Consider the following 17,879-nt stretch of genomic DNA (forward strand, 5'->3'; position numbering starts at 1 on the left):
ACCAAGTATTGTTTCAGGTTCCCACTTACAGTCCAGTCTCTAAATTTGGATGGAAAAGCAGCTTTATGGATAAAGGGATCCAAGAAAGAGGAGAAAGAAAACAATTACACCTTGGACTGGCTTAACCCCAAAGAAGCTCTAGGGGCCTAGGAGTTTCTAACATATTTTTTAGGCCCAAAGATGAGGGAGGCCATGTCACTTGACAAAGACTACAAACTCTTAGACGATGGTATGGCATTTTCCCCAGGAGAGGCTGGAGCCATATAAATAAGGTCAGAGCCCTTTAAATTGGAATTAAACCCATAAAGTATGAGATTTTAACCACCAGTCTGAGGTTTCAACCATTGCAGTTTAAAGTTAGATGAAAACTGTTTTTTTCTCCCATGTTAACTCAGAACTGCCCAGGGTTCTGACTTCTACACAGCACATCGGTATTGTTTCTATCCCTGGTGTTGATGCTGGTGTTTTGCTTTAAATTCTGCATACCTTGGATATGGCCTGTGATCACAAATCTTGACTATCTTTGTAGTTTATTGTGAGCTTTGTTAAGCTAGACTCTTTTTAATGGCATACTGCATAAAAACTGAAAAAGTGATTACGATAGTTCAAGATTTTTAAATTGGGGATCAAGAGGCATAGCCAGAAGACTTACACTTTAGTAACAGGTATATTAAGCATGTGACTTTGGAGAAGTCTCTGAATTTTTCTGATAAGAATCTAGGTTTTCTTATCCCCAAGAAATAAAATATGAAAAATATTTGCAACATAAATGACAATATTCAATACAAAGAACCTTTAAAATATAAGAGAAAAATAATACTTGATTGAGACAATAAGCACAGAACACAAAAGGCAGCTCCCAAAAAAAGACAAATTACCCACATGATATACACAAATTAATTTAAAATGGATCAAAGGCCTAAATGTAGATCTAAAACTACAAAACTCTTAGAAGAAAACGTTGGTGTAAATCCTAAACATTGGTGAGATTAGGCATTTCTTTTTAGCTATGACACCAAGCCTATAAGCAACGAAAGAGAAAATAGGTAAATGAGACTTCATAAAAAATTAAAGACTCTTGTGCTCCAAAGGACACCATCAAGAAAATGAAAAGACAGTCCACAGAAGGAGAGAAAGAAATTGCAAATCATATATCTGGTAAGGAATTTATATCCAGAATATATAAAAAAAACTCTTATAACTCAATAATAAAAAGACAAGTCAATCTAAAAATTGGCAAAGTACCTGAATAGACATTTCTCCAAAGAAAATATTCAAATGGCCAAAAAGCACATGAAAAGATACTCAACATCATTAGTAGTCAGGGAAATGCAAATCAAAACCACAATAGATACTACTTCACACCCACTAAGTTATTTTTTTAAAAGACAGAAAATAACAAGCGTTGGCAAGGAAGTGGAATAATTAGAACCTTCATACACTAACAGTGGGATTTTTAAATGGTACAATTGATTTGGAAAACAGTCTGGCAGTTCCTCAAATGGTTAAACACGCTTTCTCCATACAACACAGCAATTCTTATCCTAGGTTTATGCCCAAGAGAAATGAAAACATGCCCACAAAAAACTCATGTATACATAGCAGCATTGTTTGTAATATCCAAAAAGTGGGAAAACCTAAATGTCCATCAACTCATGACTGAATAAACAAATTGTGGTATAATCATACAATGGAGTATTATTCATCAATAAAAAGAAATGGAATACTGATACATGTTACAACATGGATGAACCTTGAAAACATCATAAGTGAAAAAATAAATTGTCTGATTCCATTTATGTGAAATGTCCACAATAGGCACATCTGTGGAGACAGAGAGTAGATTAGTGATTGCCTAGGACTGGACTTGGGGTTGTGAGGTTGGAGAATGACTACTAATGGGTATGAGTTTCTTTTTGGAGTGATGAAAATGTTTTAAAATTAATGGTGGTGATGATTGTACAACTCTAAGAATATACTAAAAATAATTAAAGTATATGCTTTAAATTGTATAGTATATAAGTTCTCTCAATAATACTGTTATTAAAAATACAAATTAACAAGAAACTCATGAAAAAGCTTCCAATTCGTTGGTCATTAAATAAATAAAAATTAAAATTAGCATCAGACACCATATCCCTCATCAAATTATAAATGAAAAGTGTGTGTGTTAAATGAAATATATATGTGTGTATACTTTGTAAACTGCAAAGAAGTATTCATAAGTAATTTACTTCTATCATATATATTTTGGTTCTGCTTCTCAAGCTCAGAATATCTTAGACATTTTTATTGTGAGCCCAAAGCATGGTTAACTCAAATTACAGATTTCCTAATTAATGTTTTTTTTTGCCCAGAGAAATAAAAAATATTTACAGTTTTACAGAAATGTACAAATTAAGTAAAGAAAAAAGGAACTAGGTTCAATGAAAAGTGGCCAACTTTCTTCTTCCCACCCCCTACTGGAGGACATTAGAAACATCTATGCTTTATCCCCTCAGATGGCAGATTAAGTAATAGCAGCCACTCTCCATAGACAGAAGGAGCCTGGTGTGTTCCAAATGTGTTGTGTGGCATTTGAGTGCTGTAGTGATGTCCTGGAGAAAACACAGCTGTCTCATGCACCAGCCTCTATAAATTAGTGTCAATCTAAATATTCTTTTCTTGCATTGGGAAATGGAGAACTCTTTTCTGTATCAAATTCAAGAGCTTCCACACGTTGTAGAAAGTGAAAACTACGTTGCAAAATGATTTGGATGCTACATAAGACAAATTAAGCCCTAAAGCAATTCCACATAGATTGATTTCAGAGAAATTTGAGGCACCAGAATGAGTCTCATCTTAAGTCAAACATTTATCTTGCTGAGTCAGTGGGAGTGATTCCACCGTTGCATTCTCTCTTAAAAGGTTCAAAAGTAGGGCCTTATTTTGGATGCTGATAAGCTTAAATATAAGCCAGAGAAGGAAAATATTTGGTATGTGTTGTTGCTTGACTCCTTCACTTACCTGAATGTAGCTAATACTTATCCTTCTAGACACATCTATGGAATCTGAATATGGCCCAAGATGCTTTCTTAACACAACCCTCTCAGCATTCATTACTAATTAGTCAATGAACCCTGTTTGCCATTAGTGTTATAGGTTATTCAAAGTTGAAATGTATCTATATATATTTTTGACTCAACTACTTAAAATAACTTTAAAAGTATATTTGTCTTTATGTAAGGTTTACCTTTTGGAATATAGGAATTGTAAGTAGAAACAGTCCAGTGGTTACTTAATATAGGGGAACATTCCTCATCTAATTTGTTTTAAGTTCCTGAAGTGGTTATCATTGACTCTTTGGTCTGTAACAAATGTAAATACCCAAGTAGAACTTTTAGCATTATAAGCCATTTCCTAGAAATGATTTGGCATATGCTATTATCATCTTAATTAATAATATGCTTTACATATGTCAACCCATTTAGTACTCTCCTAAAGCCCCTGGAGGGTGTACTGTTAAAATCTCCAGGGAGAAGCTGGGGGCGGTGGCTCATGCCTGTAATCCCAGCACTTTGGGAGGCTGAGGCAGATGGATCACTTGAAGTCAGGAGTTCGAGACCAGCCTGGCCAACATGGTGAACTCCTACCTCTACCAAAAATACAAAAATTAGCCAGGTGTGGTGGCACGTGCCTGTAATCCCAGCTGCTCAGGAGACTGAGGCAGGAGAATCGTCTGAACCTGGGAGGCAGAGGTTGCAGTACAATTCTGCCACTGCACTCTAGCCTTGGCAACAGAGCGAGACTCCATCTCAAAATAAATAAATAAATAAAATATCCAAGGAGAAAAAGCAGAGCAAGATGGCTGAATAGAAGCCTCTAGCAATTGTTGCACCTCCCACAGGAACACCACATTGAACAAATATCCACTGACAAAAGCAACTTTATAAGAACCAAAAATCAGGTGAGTGACCACAGTACCTGCCTTTAACATGATATTAAGGAAAGAGGCTCTGAAGAGGGCAGGAATGACAGTCTTGAATTGCCTATACCAACTCTCCCCAATTCCCTGGGAGTGGTCACACAGTGTAGAGAGAGAATCTTTGCATTTAGGAGAGACAGCACAGTGATTGTGGAACTTTGCATTGGAACTCGGTGCTGCCCTGTCACAGCAGAAAGCAACATGGGGCAAAATTTAGCCAGGTCCCATGGAGGAAGTATTTAGGCCAGCCCTAGCCAGGGGTGAATTGTCCATCCCAGTGGTCAGAACCTGAGGTCTAGTAAGCCCCACTACCATGCGCTAAATAGCTCTGGGGTCCTGAATAAGTTTGAAAGGCAGTGTAGGCCACAAGGCCTTGCAGTTCCTGGGCAAGACCTAGTGCTGTACAGGGCTCAGAACTTGGGGTGCATGTGACCCAGTGAGACACAAGCCAGGGTGGCCAAGGGATGGCTTACATCACCCTTTCTCCAAACTTAGGCAGCACAGCTTGCAGTTCTGAGAGAGACTCCTTACCTCTGCTTGAGGAGAAAATGGAGAGTAAAGAGGACTTTGTCTTGCAACTTGGATACCAGCTCAGCAACAGTAAAATAAGGCATCAGGCAGAGTCCTGAGGCCCCAATTCCAGGTCCTAGCTCCTGAACAACATTTCTAGACACACCTTGGGCCAGAAGGGAACTCACTGCCTTGAAGGGAAGAACCCAATCCTGGCAGGATTTATCATTTGCTGACTAAAAAGCCCTTGGTCCCTGAATAGTCATCAGTGGTATCCAGGTAGTAGTCACTATGGGCCTTGGGTGAGACTCAGAGCTATGCTGGCTTCAGGTGTGACCGAGCATATTCCAAGCTGTGGTGGCCACAGGGAGAGAGTGCTTCTGCTTGAGGAAAGAAGAGGGAAGAGTAAAGGGGACTTTGTCTTGCAGCTTGGGTATCAGCTTGGGTATCAGCTTGACCACAGTGGGGTAGAGCACCAAATATCTCCTGGGGTTCCTGCCTCTAGGCCTTGTATTCTGTATGGTACTTTGGGAACTACCCTAAGCCACAGGAGTGCCCACTTCCCTGAAGGGACAGACTCAGTACTGGCAGCATTCACCTCAGACTGAACGAAGAGCTCTTGGGCCTCGAGTGAACATAGGTGGTAGCCAGGCAGTACTTGCCATGGGCCACTGGTGGTGATGGCCATGGGGAGAGTCTCCTCTGATTGAGGAAAGGGGAAGGAAGAGTGGAAAGGGCTTTTTCTTGCAGCTTGGGAGCCACCTTATGTGCAGTAGAGTAGAGCACTGGGTAGATTCCTAAGGATCCGAACTCCAGGCCCTGGCTCTCAGATGACATCTCTGGACATTACCAGGGCTGGGGGAGCTCACTACCCTGAAGGGAAGAACACAAGCCTGGCTGGATTTGCTGCCTGCTGATTGTAGAGCCATTGGTCCTTGAGTGAACATAGGTGGTAGCCAAGTGGTGGTCACTGCAGGCCTTGGGCAAGAGACTGTACTGTGCTGACTTCAAGTCTGATCCAGTACAATCCCAGTGGTGATGACCACAGAGTGCTTGTGTCACCCCTCTCCCAGGTCCAGGCATCTCATCACAGAGAGAGAGAGAGACTCTGTAAAGTAAGGGAAGACAAAAAAGTATCTCCTTGGTAATCCAGGGACTTCTCTCAGATCTTACCCAAGTTCAGCAAGGCAGTACTTCTATGAGTCTGCAAGAGCTGTAGCATTACTGGGCTTGGGGTGCCTCCTAATGCAGATATGGCTACAGTGACCAAAGACAGATGACAACGCCTAAGTCCCTCTGAATACCTGGAAAGTCTTCCCAAGAAGGATGGGTACAAACAAGCCCAGACTGTGAATATAAATATTTAACTCTTCAATTTCAAGACAACAACATACATCCACAACCATCAGGACAATCCATGAGCTCATGAGATGAACTAAATAAGCCACCAGTGACCAACCTTGGAGAGACAGAGATGTGTGGCCTTTCAGACACAGAATTTAGTATAGCTGTTTTGCAGAAGCTCAACAAAATTCAAAGTAACACAGATAAAGAATTCAGAATTCTATCAGACAAGTTTAAAAAGCCATTGAAATAAGCTTTAAAAAGTAGAAATTCTGGAGCAAAAAACATAATTGACATACTGAAGAGTACATCAGAGTCTCTCAGCAGCAGAATTGATCAAGCAGAAGAAACAATTAGTGAGCATGAAGATGGGCTATTCGAAATTACACAGTCAGAGAAGACAAAAGAAGAAATAATAAAAAGAATGAAACATGCCTACAAGATCTAGAAAATAGCCTCAAAAGGACAAATCTAAGAGTTATTGACCTTAAGGAGGAGATAGAGAGAGAGATAGGGGTAGAAAATTTATTCAAAGAGATAATAACAGAGAGCTTCCCAAATCTAGAGAAAGATATCAATATTCAAGTACAAGAAGATTATAGAACACCAAGCAGATTTGACTCAAATAAGACTGCCTTAAGACATTTAACAACCAAAACTCACAAAGGCCAAGGATATAGGATCGTAAAAGCATCAAGAGAAAAAAAAATAACATGCAAAAGAGTTCCAATACATCTGTCATTAGACTTCTCAGTGAAAATCCTACAGGCTAGGAGAGAGTGGCAAGACATATTTAAAGTGTTGAAGGTAAAACAGCCTTTATCCTGGAATAGTATATCCAGCAAAAATATCCTTCAAGCATAAAGGTGAAATACAAATGTTCCCAGAAAAAACAAAAGCTGAGGGATTTCATCGACACCAGACGTGTCCTAGAAGAAATGCTAAAGGGAGTACTTTAATTTGAAAAAAGTCACCTGAAGGTACAAAACTCACTGGTAGTAGTAAGTACACAGAAAAACACAGAATATTGTAACCCTATAATTGTGGTGTGTAAACTCCTCATATCTTGAGTACAGATACTAAAAGATAAACCAATAAAAAATAATTACAACAATTTTTCAAGACATAGTATGATAAAATATAAATAGAAACAACAAAAAGTTAAAAAGCAGGGGGGTGAAGTTAAAGTATAGTTTCTGCTAGTTTTCTCCTCGCTTGTTTGTTTATGCAATCAGTGTTAGATTTTCATTGGTTAAAAATAATGGGTTATAAGATAGTATTCACAAGCCTCATGGTAACCTCAAATCTAAAACTATATGATACACACAAACAAAAGCAAGAATTTAAGGCATACCACCTGAGAAAATCACCTTCACTAAGTGGAACACAGGAAGAAAGGAAAGAAGGAAGAAAAGACCACAAAACAAGCAGAAAACAAATAAAATGCCGGAGTAAGTTCTTACTTATCACTAATAACACTGAATGTAAATGAGCTAAACTCTCCAATCAAAAGATATACAGTGGTTGAATGGATTAAAAAACAAGACCCAATAATCTGTTGCCTACAAGAAACACTTCACCTATAAAGAACTACATAGACTGAAAATGAAGGGACAGAAAAAGATATTTTATGTGAATGGAAACAAAAAAAAGCAGAACTATACTTATACCAGATAAAATAGATTTAAATACAAAAACGATGAGAAAAGACAAAGAAGATCATTATATAATGATAAAGGAGTTAATTCGGCAAGGGGATATAACAATTATAATTATATATGCACCCAACACTGCATCCAAATATATACAGCAAATATTAATTGAGCTAAAGAGAGAGACAAACTCCAATACAATAGTAGCTGGAGACATGAACACCCCACTTTCAGCATTGGACAGAACATATAGATAGATAATCACAAAAGAAATATCAGACTTTATCTATAGACCAAATAGACCTAATAGGTATTTACAGACTACTTAACCAATGGCTGCAGAATATACATTCTTCTCCTCAGCATATAGATCATTCTCAAGAATAGACCATATGTTAAGCCACAAAACAAGTCTTTAAAATTTCGAATGAAAAAATGTCTTGAACTACATGAAAATGGAAACACAATATACCGAAACCTATGGAATACACTGAAAGCAGTATTAAGAGGAAAGTTTATGCAATAAGCCCTACATCAAAAAAGTAGAAAAACTTCAAATGAGCAACATAATAATGCATCTTAAAGAATTAGAAAAACAAGAGCAAATCAAACCCAAAGTTAGTAGAAACAAAGAAATAATAAATATTGGAGCAGAAACAAATGAAATGGAAACAAACAAATAAAAATAAATGAAACGAAAAATTGGGTTTTTTTGAAAAGATAAATTAAATTTGCAAAGCTTTAGACAAACTAATAAAAAAGAGAGAAGACCAAATAAATCAGAGATGCAAAAGGAAACATTATAATTAATACCTCAGAAATGCAAAGGAACATTAGAGACTACTATGAGCAACTATATGCCAATTAATTCGAAAATCTAAAAGAAATGGATAAATTCATAGACACATGCAACCTACCAAGACTGAACCATAAAGAAATCTAAACATGAATAAACTAATAACAAGTAATGAGATCAAAGTTGTAATAAAAGTCTCCAAGCAAGAAAAGCCTGATATATTCATTGCTGAATTTTACCAAACATTTAGAGAAGAACTAATACTAAACCTCATGCTACTACAAAAAATAGAACAGGATGGAATACTTCCAAACTCATTCTACCTGGCTAGTATTACCCTGATATCAGAACCAGACAAAGACATATCAAATCAAGAAAACTACAGGCCAATATCCCTGATGAACATTGATGTAAAAATCATAAACAAATACTAGCAAACTGAATTCAACAGCACATTAAAAAGATCATTAATCATGACCAAGTGGGATTTATCTCAGAGATGCAAGGATGGTTCAACATATGTAAATCAATCAGTGCAGCACATTGTATCAACAGAATGAAGGGCAAATACCATATGATCATTTCAGTTGATGCTGAAAAAGCATTTGATAAAATTTAACATCCCTTTGTGGCAAAAACCCTCAAGAAACTGGATATTGAAGGAACATACCTCAACACAATAAAGCCATATATGACAGACGCAAAACTAGTATCATACTAAATTGGGTTTTCTGAAAACTGAAAGCCTTTTCTCCAAGATCTGAAACATTACAAGGATGCCCACTTTCACCGCTGTTATACAACATAGTACTGAAAATCTTTGCTGGAGCAATCAGATAAAAGAAAGAAATAAAGGACATCCAAATTGGAACAGAAGAAGTCAAATTATCCCTGTTTTGCAGATGATATGATCTTATATTTAGAAAAATGTAAATTCTCCACCGGAAAACTCTTAGAATTGATAAAAAATTCAGTAAAGTTACAGAGTTGCAGGATACAATGTCAACATACAAAAACAGTGGCATTTCTTTTTTCTTTCCTTTTTTTTTTTTTTTTTTTTGAGATGGAGTCTCGCTCTGTCACCCAGGCTGGAGTGCGGTGGCGCAATCTCGGCTCACTGCAAGCTCCACCTCCCAGGTTCACACCATTCTCCTGCCTCAGCCTCCCGAGTAGCTGGAACTACAGGTACCTGCCATCATGCCCGGCTAATTTTTTGTATTTTTAGTAGAGACGGGGTTTCACCGTGTTAGCCAGGATGGTCTCGATCTCCTGACCTCATGATCTGCCTGCCTTGGCCTCCCAAAGTGCTGGGATTACAGGTGTGAGCCACAGCACCCGGCCCCAAATCAGTAGCATTTCTATACGCAAACAGCAAACAATCTGAAAAAGAAATCAAGAAAGTAATCCCATTTACAATGACTGCAAATAAAATAAAATACCCAGGAATAAACTTAATCAAGGAAGTGAAAGATCTCTACAATAAAAACTAAAACATTGATGAAAGAAATTGAAGAGGACACACAAAAATGGAAGGATATTCCATGTTCATGGATTGAAAGAATCAGTATTGTTAAAATGTCCCTACTACCAAAAGCAATCTATAGATTCAATCAAATATCTATCAAAATACCAATGATACTCATCACTGAAATAGGAAAAATAATCCCCAAATTTATGTGGAACCATAAAAGACGCAGAATAGCGAAAGTCACCCTGAGCAAAAAGAACAAAACTGGAAGAATCACATACCTACTTCGAATTGTACTACAGAGCTATAGTAACCAAAACCATGCCAGCACGGTACTGGCATAAAAAAAAAAAAAATAGACCAATGGAACAGAATAGAGAAGCTAGAAACAAATCCATTAATCTGCAGTGAATTCATTTTTGAAAAAGGTACCAAGAACATACACTGGGGAAATGACAGTCTCTTTAATAAAAATAGTTCTGGGACAACATCACATTCATATGCAAAAGAATGAAACTAGACCCCTATCTCTTGTCATATACAAAAATCAAATCAAAATAGATGAAAGACTTATATTGAAGACCTCAAGCTAGGAAACCATTAAAAGAAAACATTGGTGTGGTGGCTCATATCTGTAATCCCAGCACTTTGGGAGGCAGAGATGGGCGGATCACTTGAGGTCAGGAGTTCAAGACCAGCCTGGCCAACATAGTGAAACCTCGTCTCTACTAAAAATACAAAAATTAGCCAGGCATGGTGGCAGGTGCCTGTAATCCCAGCTACTCAAGAGGCAGAGATAGGAGATTTGCTTGAGCCTGGGAGGTGGAGGTTGCAGAGAGCCAAGATCACGCCACTGCACTCCAGCCTGGGTGACAGACCAAGACTCAGTCTCAAAAAACAAACAAACAAACAAACAAACAAAACCAAGAAAACATTGAAACATTGAGGAAACTCTCCAGGATATTGGTCTGGGCAAAGATTTCTAGAGTAATACCCCATAGGCACAGGCAACCAAAGCAAAAATGGACAAATGGGATCACATCAAGTTAAAAATCTTCTGCACAGCAAAAGAAACAACAAAGTGAAGAGACAACCCACAGAATAAGAGAAAAAAATTGCAAATTATCCATCTGACAAGGGATTAATAACCATAATATATAAGGAGCTCAAATAACTCTATTAAGAAAAAATATAATGATCCAATTAAAAATGGGCAAAAAATCTAAATAGACATTACTCAAAAGAAGACATACAAATAAATAGCAAACAGACATATGAAAAGGTGCTCAATATCATTGATCATCAGAGAAATGCAAATCAGAACTACAATGAGATGTCATCTGACCCCAGTTAAAAAAACTAGAGCTACCATATGATCCAGCAATCCCAGCTCTTTATATATTATGGTTATTAATCCCTTGTCAGATGGATAATTTGCAAATTTTTTCTCTTATTCTGTGGGCTGTCTCTTCACTTTGTTGTTTCTTTTGCTGTGCAGAAAATTTTTAACTTGATGTGATCCCATTTCTCCATTTTTGCTTTGGTTGCCTGTGCTTATGGGGTATTACTCTAGAAATCTTTGCCCAGACCAATATCCTGGAGAGTTTCCCCAGTGTTTCAATGTTTTCTTGTTTGTTGGGTATATACCCAAAAGAAAGCAAAAGTATATTGAAGAGATATCTGCACTCCAATGTTTATCGCAGCACTATATTATTCACACTAGCCAAGATTTGGAAGCAACCCATGTGTTCATCAAGAGACAAATGGATAAAGAAAATGTGGTACATATACACAATGGACTATTATTCAGTCATAAAAAAGAATGAGATCCTGTCATTTGCACAACATGGATGGAACTGGAGGACATCTGTTAAGTGATATAAGCCAGGCACAGAAAGACAAACTTCTTATGTTCTCAATTATTTGTGGTAAATTAAAATTAAAACAGTTGAATTCATGGAGATAGAGAGTAGAAGGGTTTCCCAGAGGCCAAGAAGGGTAGTGCTGGGAGGCTGGCAGGGGCCTGAGGCGCACGGAGGTGGGACAGTTAATGGTAAATATAAAAATATAGTTAGATACGAGTTAATAAGATCTAGTATTCACTAGCACAACAGGGCACCTACAGTCAACAATAATTTATTTTATATTTCAAAACAACAAAAAGATTATAATCGGATTGTTTGTAACACAAAGAAAGGATAAATGCTTGAGGTGATGGATACCTTATTTACCATGATATGATTATTATCCATTGTATGCCTGTATTAAAATATCTCATATACCCCATAAATATATACACCTACTATGTACCCACCCACAAAAATTTAAAAAAAAATCTCCAGGTTACAGTTGAGGAACCTGGGATGTAGAGATGTTAGGTAACTTTAATATTGAGGCTGGAAAGAATTTCATCTTGGTTAAAGCTTGTTACTTGTGGCACTCTTCCTGCATGTCCCCACACCCTGTTTCCCCATGATATATGGTTTGGACTAAGTTAAGAAGCTAGTGCTAAATAAATGCTCCTCATTCCTTCTTTTCAAATAATGAATAAAACTTCTTTTCCAAAAAACAAAAGCTGAAAACAAAACCTGACAGTTCTTTTGTCTCAACTCTTCTTGCTAAGAACCTTTTAAAAGTGACAATCCTATTTTCTCTGTGTCTGAAAAGCATTTTAGAGTAATTCATAACTTAGAGCAACTATGTAAGCCCCAGAATCCCATTGCCAACTGTGTGTTTTGCCCATAAATCTTCAAATTAGTCAAGCTTTGTCAGTTCAGAGCGGTGCAAAATAAATATTAATAAACATGAATCATTTCAACTCATAGCATAAACCTGAAAATTTCTTCCCCCAAATAGATAATTTGTATACATCCAAAGGTGGAGTCTAATAAGGAAAGTTAGTAATGACAATTGCTAACACTGAAATCTTGTGCTCATCTCTTTTCAGCAGTGTAAAATAGAATACTTTATCAAAATGAAACTGTCAATAATGTTCAATTTCCTTTAACAACTACACTCTAAATAGATTTAACTGGCTATTTCCTTCACATATTCTCAATGAGAGTATTGATTAGTATGAAGGAAATATGACAAATAATTAGAATCATATCCCCAAACTTCCTATCTATTAATCATAAGGAAACATAGAGGCTTGCTTAGGTCTCCCAGTTTTTTAATGATGACTTTCATTTATGTTTCTCAGAGAAACAAAAGAATATACTTCATATTATTTTGTATGTAACTCCTTTGCATAGCAATTCTCAAATATTAGTATTCATCAATAACCACTTTAAGGTTATATCATTAGAATTGTCTGTGTTCTTGTCTTGTTATCAGTAATAAAACCATGAGAAATTCCCATCTAGTATTTCTGATGCTTTAGGGAATACTAAGTAATAGATTTGAAAAAAGCTTACAAGTGCCCTCTAATTACAAGACAGGATTAAGCTCCATGGAAAGACAGCAGTGGAATAAGCTTTTCAACATAACGGTTTTTTAAATACGCTCTTGTTTTCCCATGGAAAGATATTTAAAAATCATTATGATTCATGATAACCAATTATTTTGTTGTTTTTGGATGAGATTATTTTTATAGATTTATTGAGGTATAACTGACACATTAAATTGTTCATATTTACAGTAAACAATAAGTTTTGACATATGTTTGCACCTGTGAAGCTATAACCACAGTCTGGATAGTGAATATTTCCATCATGAGACATAAATTTTAGTATATCAAAAATGTAAAATTTTGGTGACCATCAGATTTCCAGGAATATCTGGGTTTAGGAGGCCATATTTATTGTTTAGTGAATGATTTTTCTCTAATTTGTTGTCATCTTTTGAACATTAGTGCACTAGCAGAACAAAAGATTAGGCAGACCCTGGGCTTTTTCATGTTAGCATTATTGAGGAGCACCTGAATGGTCCTGAAGTTGGCCTTTGAATATACCAATGGACAGGTATGAAATCCTCAAGATACGCATGGTGGCCTAGAGTCCCACAGTCTCACAGTGTGTGCTGTACCGTCTGCGCCCACCTTTCCTAGAGAAGAAACAGCAGAAAAACCTATTCCTTCACCCTGTGTGTTGCGGTGAATCTTAGTTTTTAAAGGCACATTATTTTATTATATAAACAACTTGGGAACCAATAAAACACAAGACATTTGAAAAGATGGGTCTTCGTATGGGCATAACACATGATAAGGCAAGTCACTTTCCTCCTCTGAGTTTGGGTTTATTTGCTATCTTCCATTTTATCACAGTGAAAACTGTAAGGAAAAAGATGCAAGCTTCATGGAATGTCCAACTTCTGAAATACAACAGACTGCACAGACAGCTTATGATTAGGATGGCCTTGGCTCAGTGTTTCTGAAAGCAAACGTACAGCTTTTGTCCTTGCCTATTGATATCCTGTTTGCCCTCAGGGCTGGTCAGGGTGAGAGATCTGTTAAGCTTCTTTTGGACGCTGTCCTGATAACTCATTTCTTTACTGCACTATTTTCAGGCCCATTCTGGAAACGCAGGATTTAACCTCGGGGTTGCAGCTTCCCTGGTCTCCATCTGCCATCAGAACCCATCTCCACCCCTTCCCCGTTCAGACCTGTGTGCCCTCCACAACTCATACTGGTCACTCTCAGAACTGTGGCCCTGAGTTCTCTAGCTTTCCCTCTTTGCCTCGGGACCCAGGACACCAGTCGGGGCTTAACTTTCTGAGTTGGGAAGGCGACGCTGCTGGTGGCTGCTGCTACTTGCTGGTTCTTCCTTTTTATTCCTCCCCAAACGAGAGGAAGATTCTAGTGGATTTGGCACATACCCTAACCGGGGCCTGCCATTTGCAGGTTGGGGGCTGACGTGCCCAGGAGGACCCGGACCAAGCAGGCCATTTTCACCTGCGTAATAACAGGCTTGGGAGTAGCGAAGCAGCGGCTGCAGCAACGAGTGGAGTAGGAGGAGGAGCGCAGGCGGCGGGCGCGGCGGGGCCGGAGGAAGAGGAGGGGGGAGAAGGAGGAGCTGAAGCGGGAAGAGCGGCAGGCAGCGGCTCGGCGGAGTTGCAGCAGAGGCGGCGGCGACGCTGAGACACCGCAGCCTCCCCGAGTGCCGAGTCCCTCCGGGGACAGCAGCAGGGAGCGCCCGCGCAGCCACCGAGCCTCGGCCCAGCCAAGCCGCCGTCGCCGCGCCGGGGGAGCGCCAGCCATGGCCGCGCCGGGGGATCCGCAGGACAAGCTGCTGCCGCTGGCCGGCCCCGGGTCCCAGTGGCTCAGGGACCGCGGGGAGGGGGAGGACGAAGCGGTGACGCCGAAAGGGGCCACGCCAGCGCCGCAGGCTGGGGAGCCCAGCCCGGGGTTGGGCGCCAGGGCCCGGGAAGCGGCGTCGCGAGAAGCCGGCTCGAGCCCAGCCCGGCAGTCGCCCGTTGCCATGGAAACTGCATCCACAGGTAAGGCGGGCGCCGCTTCCCCTCAAATGGCGTCGGGGACCCGGGCCCCCCAAGTCAGTCCCCTTCTGCGCAGCTCTCCTGGGCACCTGCCTCGCGCTTTCTGCCTTGAGCGCCATCCCCACCCCCGCGTCGCCACGGGCGACTGGGAATATTCGCGGGCTGGTAGAAAACAATTTTATTTTTCCCAAAGGCTCAGAACAAGTCAAGATGCTTTTGATCCTTTTATTTCATTATCATGATTATTTCCGCTTTAAAAATTGTTCTCATCGGCAAACCGCAGCATTGTGGCTGCTTTGTGGCTGCTGGCGAGTCTGGGTACAAGTTTCTCCCTCCTGCCAGAGGGCTCCGAGCTGTAGGGCCCGTTTGACAGGTTGTGGGGATTTTGGGGGGCGTGTTTGCGCTCAGTGTGCGCGCCGGCTACAGGAGATGCTGACAACCCAGCGGCGGGCAGGCCCGCGGCCCCTGGACCCGGCTCTGTCCAGGGCAGAGATGTGGCTGTAACTGCCCGTTACCCTTGCCCTCCACGAATCGCCACCACACCCTACTCCCCCCACATCCCTCCGCCTTCTCCCCCGCAGAAAACAAATCCCAGGGAGTTTGTCCCTAATTCGGGAGGCACAGCTTTGCAAGAGGGTTGGGTGCTGTGGCTGCCCCCGCCCAAAACCTGTATTTCGCCGCTGCCCGGATGGCCCCACCTTGCAGGGAGCATTAAAACTTGGAAGTCCTAAGTGCGGCGGGCCTGGCTGTGGGTTGGAGGGCTTGGGTGGTGGTGAGTGGACGTGGTACAGTTTACCTGCAGTCTAAGCCGCCCCCCCCCGCCCACTGCCCGGAAATTGCCCTGAGTTTGGCCTTTCTTCGCCTGACGCCGTATTCAAAGTCTGAGCGCGCCAGTGTCCAGCGGGAGCCCAGGCCCCTGGCGCATCCTGGTCAAAGGATCCAGGAAGCGCGCTTTGAGGCTGCCGGCCTGGTTAACGCTGTTTCCAGGGAGAGGAAAGGGGATGCTGTGTAGTGCTCTTTCCTGAGAAAGCTTTGCTATGGTGGAGTGGGAGTTGTGTAGTTTTGGCAATGTAGAGCTAGAAGGCATGGGGTGGTGGGTGCTCCCAGAGGAAGGGAAGGGGAGTGGGACTGGTGTGTGTGCTCTTGGTGGTTGATTTAAAGAAACCCCTTTTTGTAAGCTTCTCTTAAGGGTTATGTGGAATGCCTAAGGTAATCATAATTAACTGCCCTGGTACAGAAGATCTGAGCTGGGGAAAAGAGGTTTGGAGAATGCGTTGAATAAAAATTGTCAATATCCTGAAAGGAAGAGAAAAAGTGGAGACCCTATATAAGAAAAAGGAAAAAGAAAGAAAGAAAAGTACTCAAAAGCCCCAACGCCAAACGCCAATGGTTATATATGAATTATTTTATCCCTAGGGGTGGTGGAGGATTTAAATCTAAGAACGGCTGCTCAGTCTCTCTTTCAACTTCTGCATCCAACTGAAAACAAAACTCTTTATAATTGCAAAAGAAGATGGCAAATGATAATAGACAAAGGAAGGTAGTTTTTGTCTTTACCATTCTTTGTTGAGGATAGACTGCTCATAGTTCAGAATCTTTATCCACTGTAATCAAAGTTAATTGTTTCTTTATGAAACATTATCCACCTCCTATTAGTGCCACCAAGATTATGTGAACTAGAAAAAGGAAGCTGAGTGCCCCATGTTCAGTAACATATCCACAAAAGTTATTATATAGGAAATGCTTAGAATATATATTTGTGGGGTACAGTGTGATGTTTTGATATATGTCTGCATTATCAAATGATTAGCCAACAAATCCATCATCTCATATACTTTTTTTTGTGGTAAAAGCATTTAAAATTTACTCTTTTAGCAATTTCAAAATGTACAGTGCATTGTTACAGAAAGGTGGCTGTAGTAAATAACAATGCATTTTGCATTTTTAATATTAATATTATAGAAATACCTTGCTTTGTTGAATGTGTTTGGGGTTTTCTATCCTAGGCAACAAATATAGTAATAAAATCAAACATGATACTACGTTTGGATGGGAGAAGAATGAAGAAAGATGGAAGGAACATATATTTTGCATATTTATATAGAAATTTTTTAGTTTATGATTGTGGCTTGAAGGAATTTCTGATATAGTTGTTGATTGGTTCATGTCTTAAATCTCTATGTTTCTTATTAAGTAGACTGGATGTGCTGCTATAAGAGACTCAAATGCCAGAAATGCTGTATAAATAAATAACTAGATCTTAAAATTCCAAAGAAATCTTGTCCAGCTTCCTGGTCTGTTATTTTGGCAGTTCTGTTGCTATAAGCAAAGTTAGCAGGTGAGCCCTCAGTTGTATCAGAGACACCTATTAAGCACACTGCTTTACACTGTATTTCTTAATTTACTTTTTTTTGGCTTATAAACAGAAATTTATTTTCTCACAGTGCTAGAAGCTGAGAAATCTTAAGATCAAGGTAGATTTGGTGTCTGGTGAGGGTCTGCTTCCTGGTCCACACACAGCTGTCTTTTCACTGTGTCCCCACATGGCAGAAGAGTGCTTTATTTTTTTAAAAGAGTGGTGCTTTTTGGGACTCAACTCAAACTAAGAAGTAACTTAGACTTTGAGTGTGATGCACTGTAAACAGATTTTGTTTCTTCTTTAGATGGAAATATAAGACAGATATTGATGTTTTAATAACTGTTTTTCTGAAA

The 17,879-nt window shown here is 39.8% G+C and overlaps 1 protein-coding gene across 1 annotated transcript in view; it reads left to right on the forward strand.

Annotated features, from left to right (window-relative positions):
• Positions 1-14,606: 14,606 nt before the first annotated feature.
• The window catches only part of RTN1 (reticulon 1), a 276,022-nt gene continuing 272,749 nt past the window's right edge, over positions 14,607-17,879 (forward strand). Inside the window, exon 1 of the mRNA XM_032135112.2 lies at positions 14,607-15,170. Coding sequence (XP_031991003.1) covers positions 14,930-15,170 — 241 coding nt within the window. The 5' untranslated portion in view covers positions 14,607-14,929. The remainder of the gene's footprint in view (positions 15,171-17,879) is intronic.

Source organism: Hylobates moloch, unplaced genomic scaffold, assembly GCF_009828535.3.
Source record: "Hylobates moloch isolate HMO894 unplaced genomic scaffold, HMol_V3 SCAFFOLD_16, whole genome shotgun sequence".
Lineage (NCBI taxonomy): Eukaryota > Metazoa > Chordata > Mammalia > Primates > Hylobatidae > Hylobates > Hylobates moloch.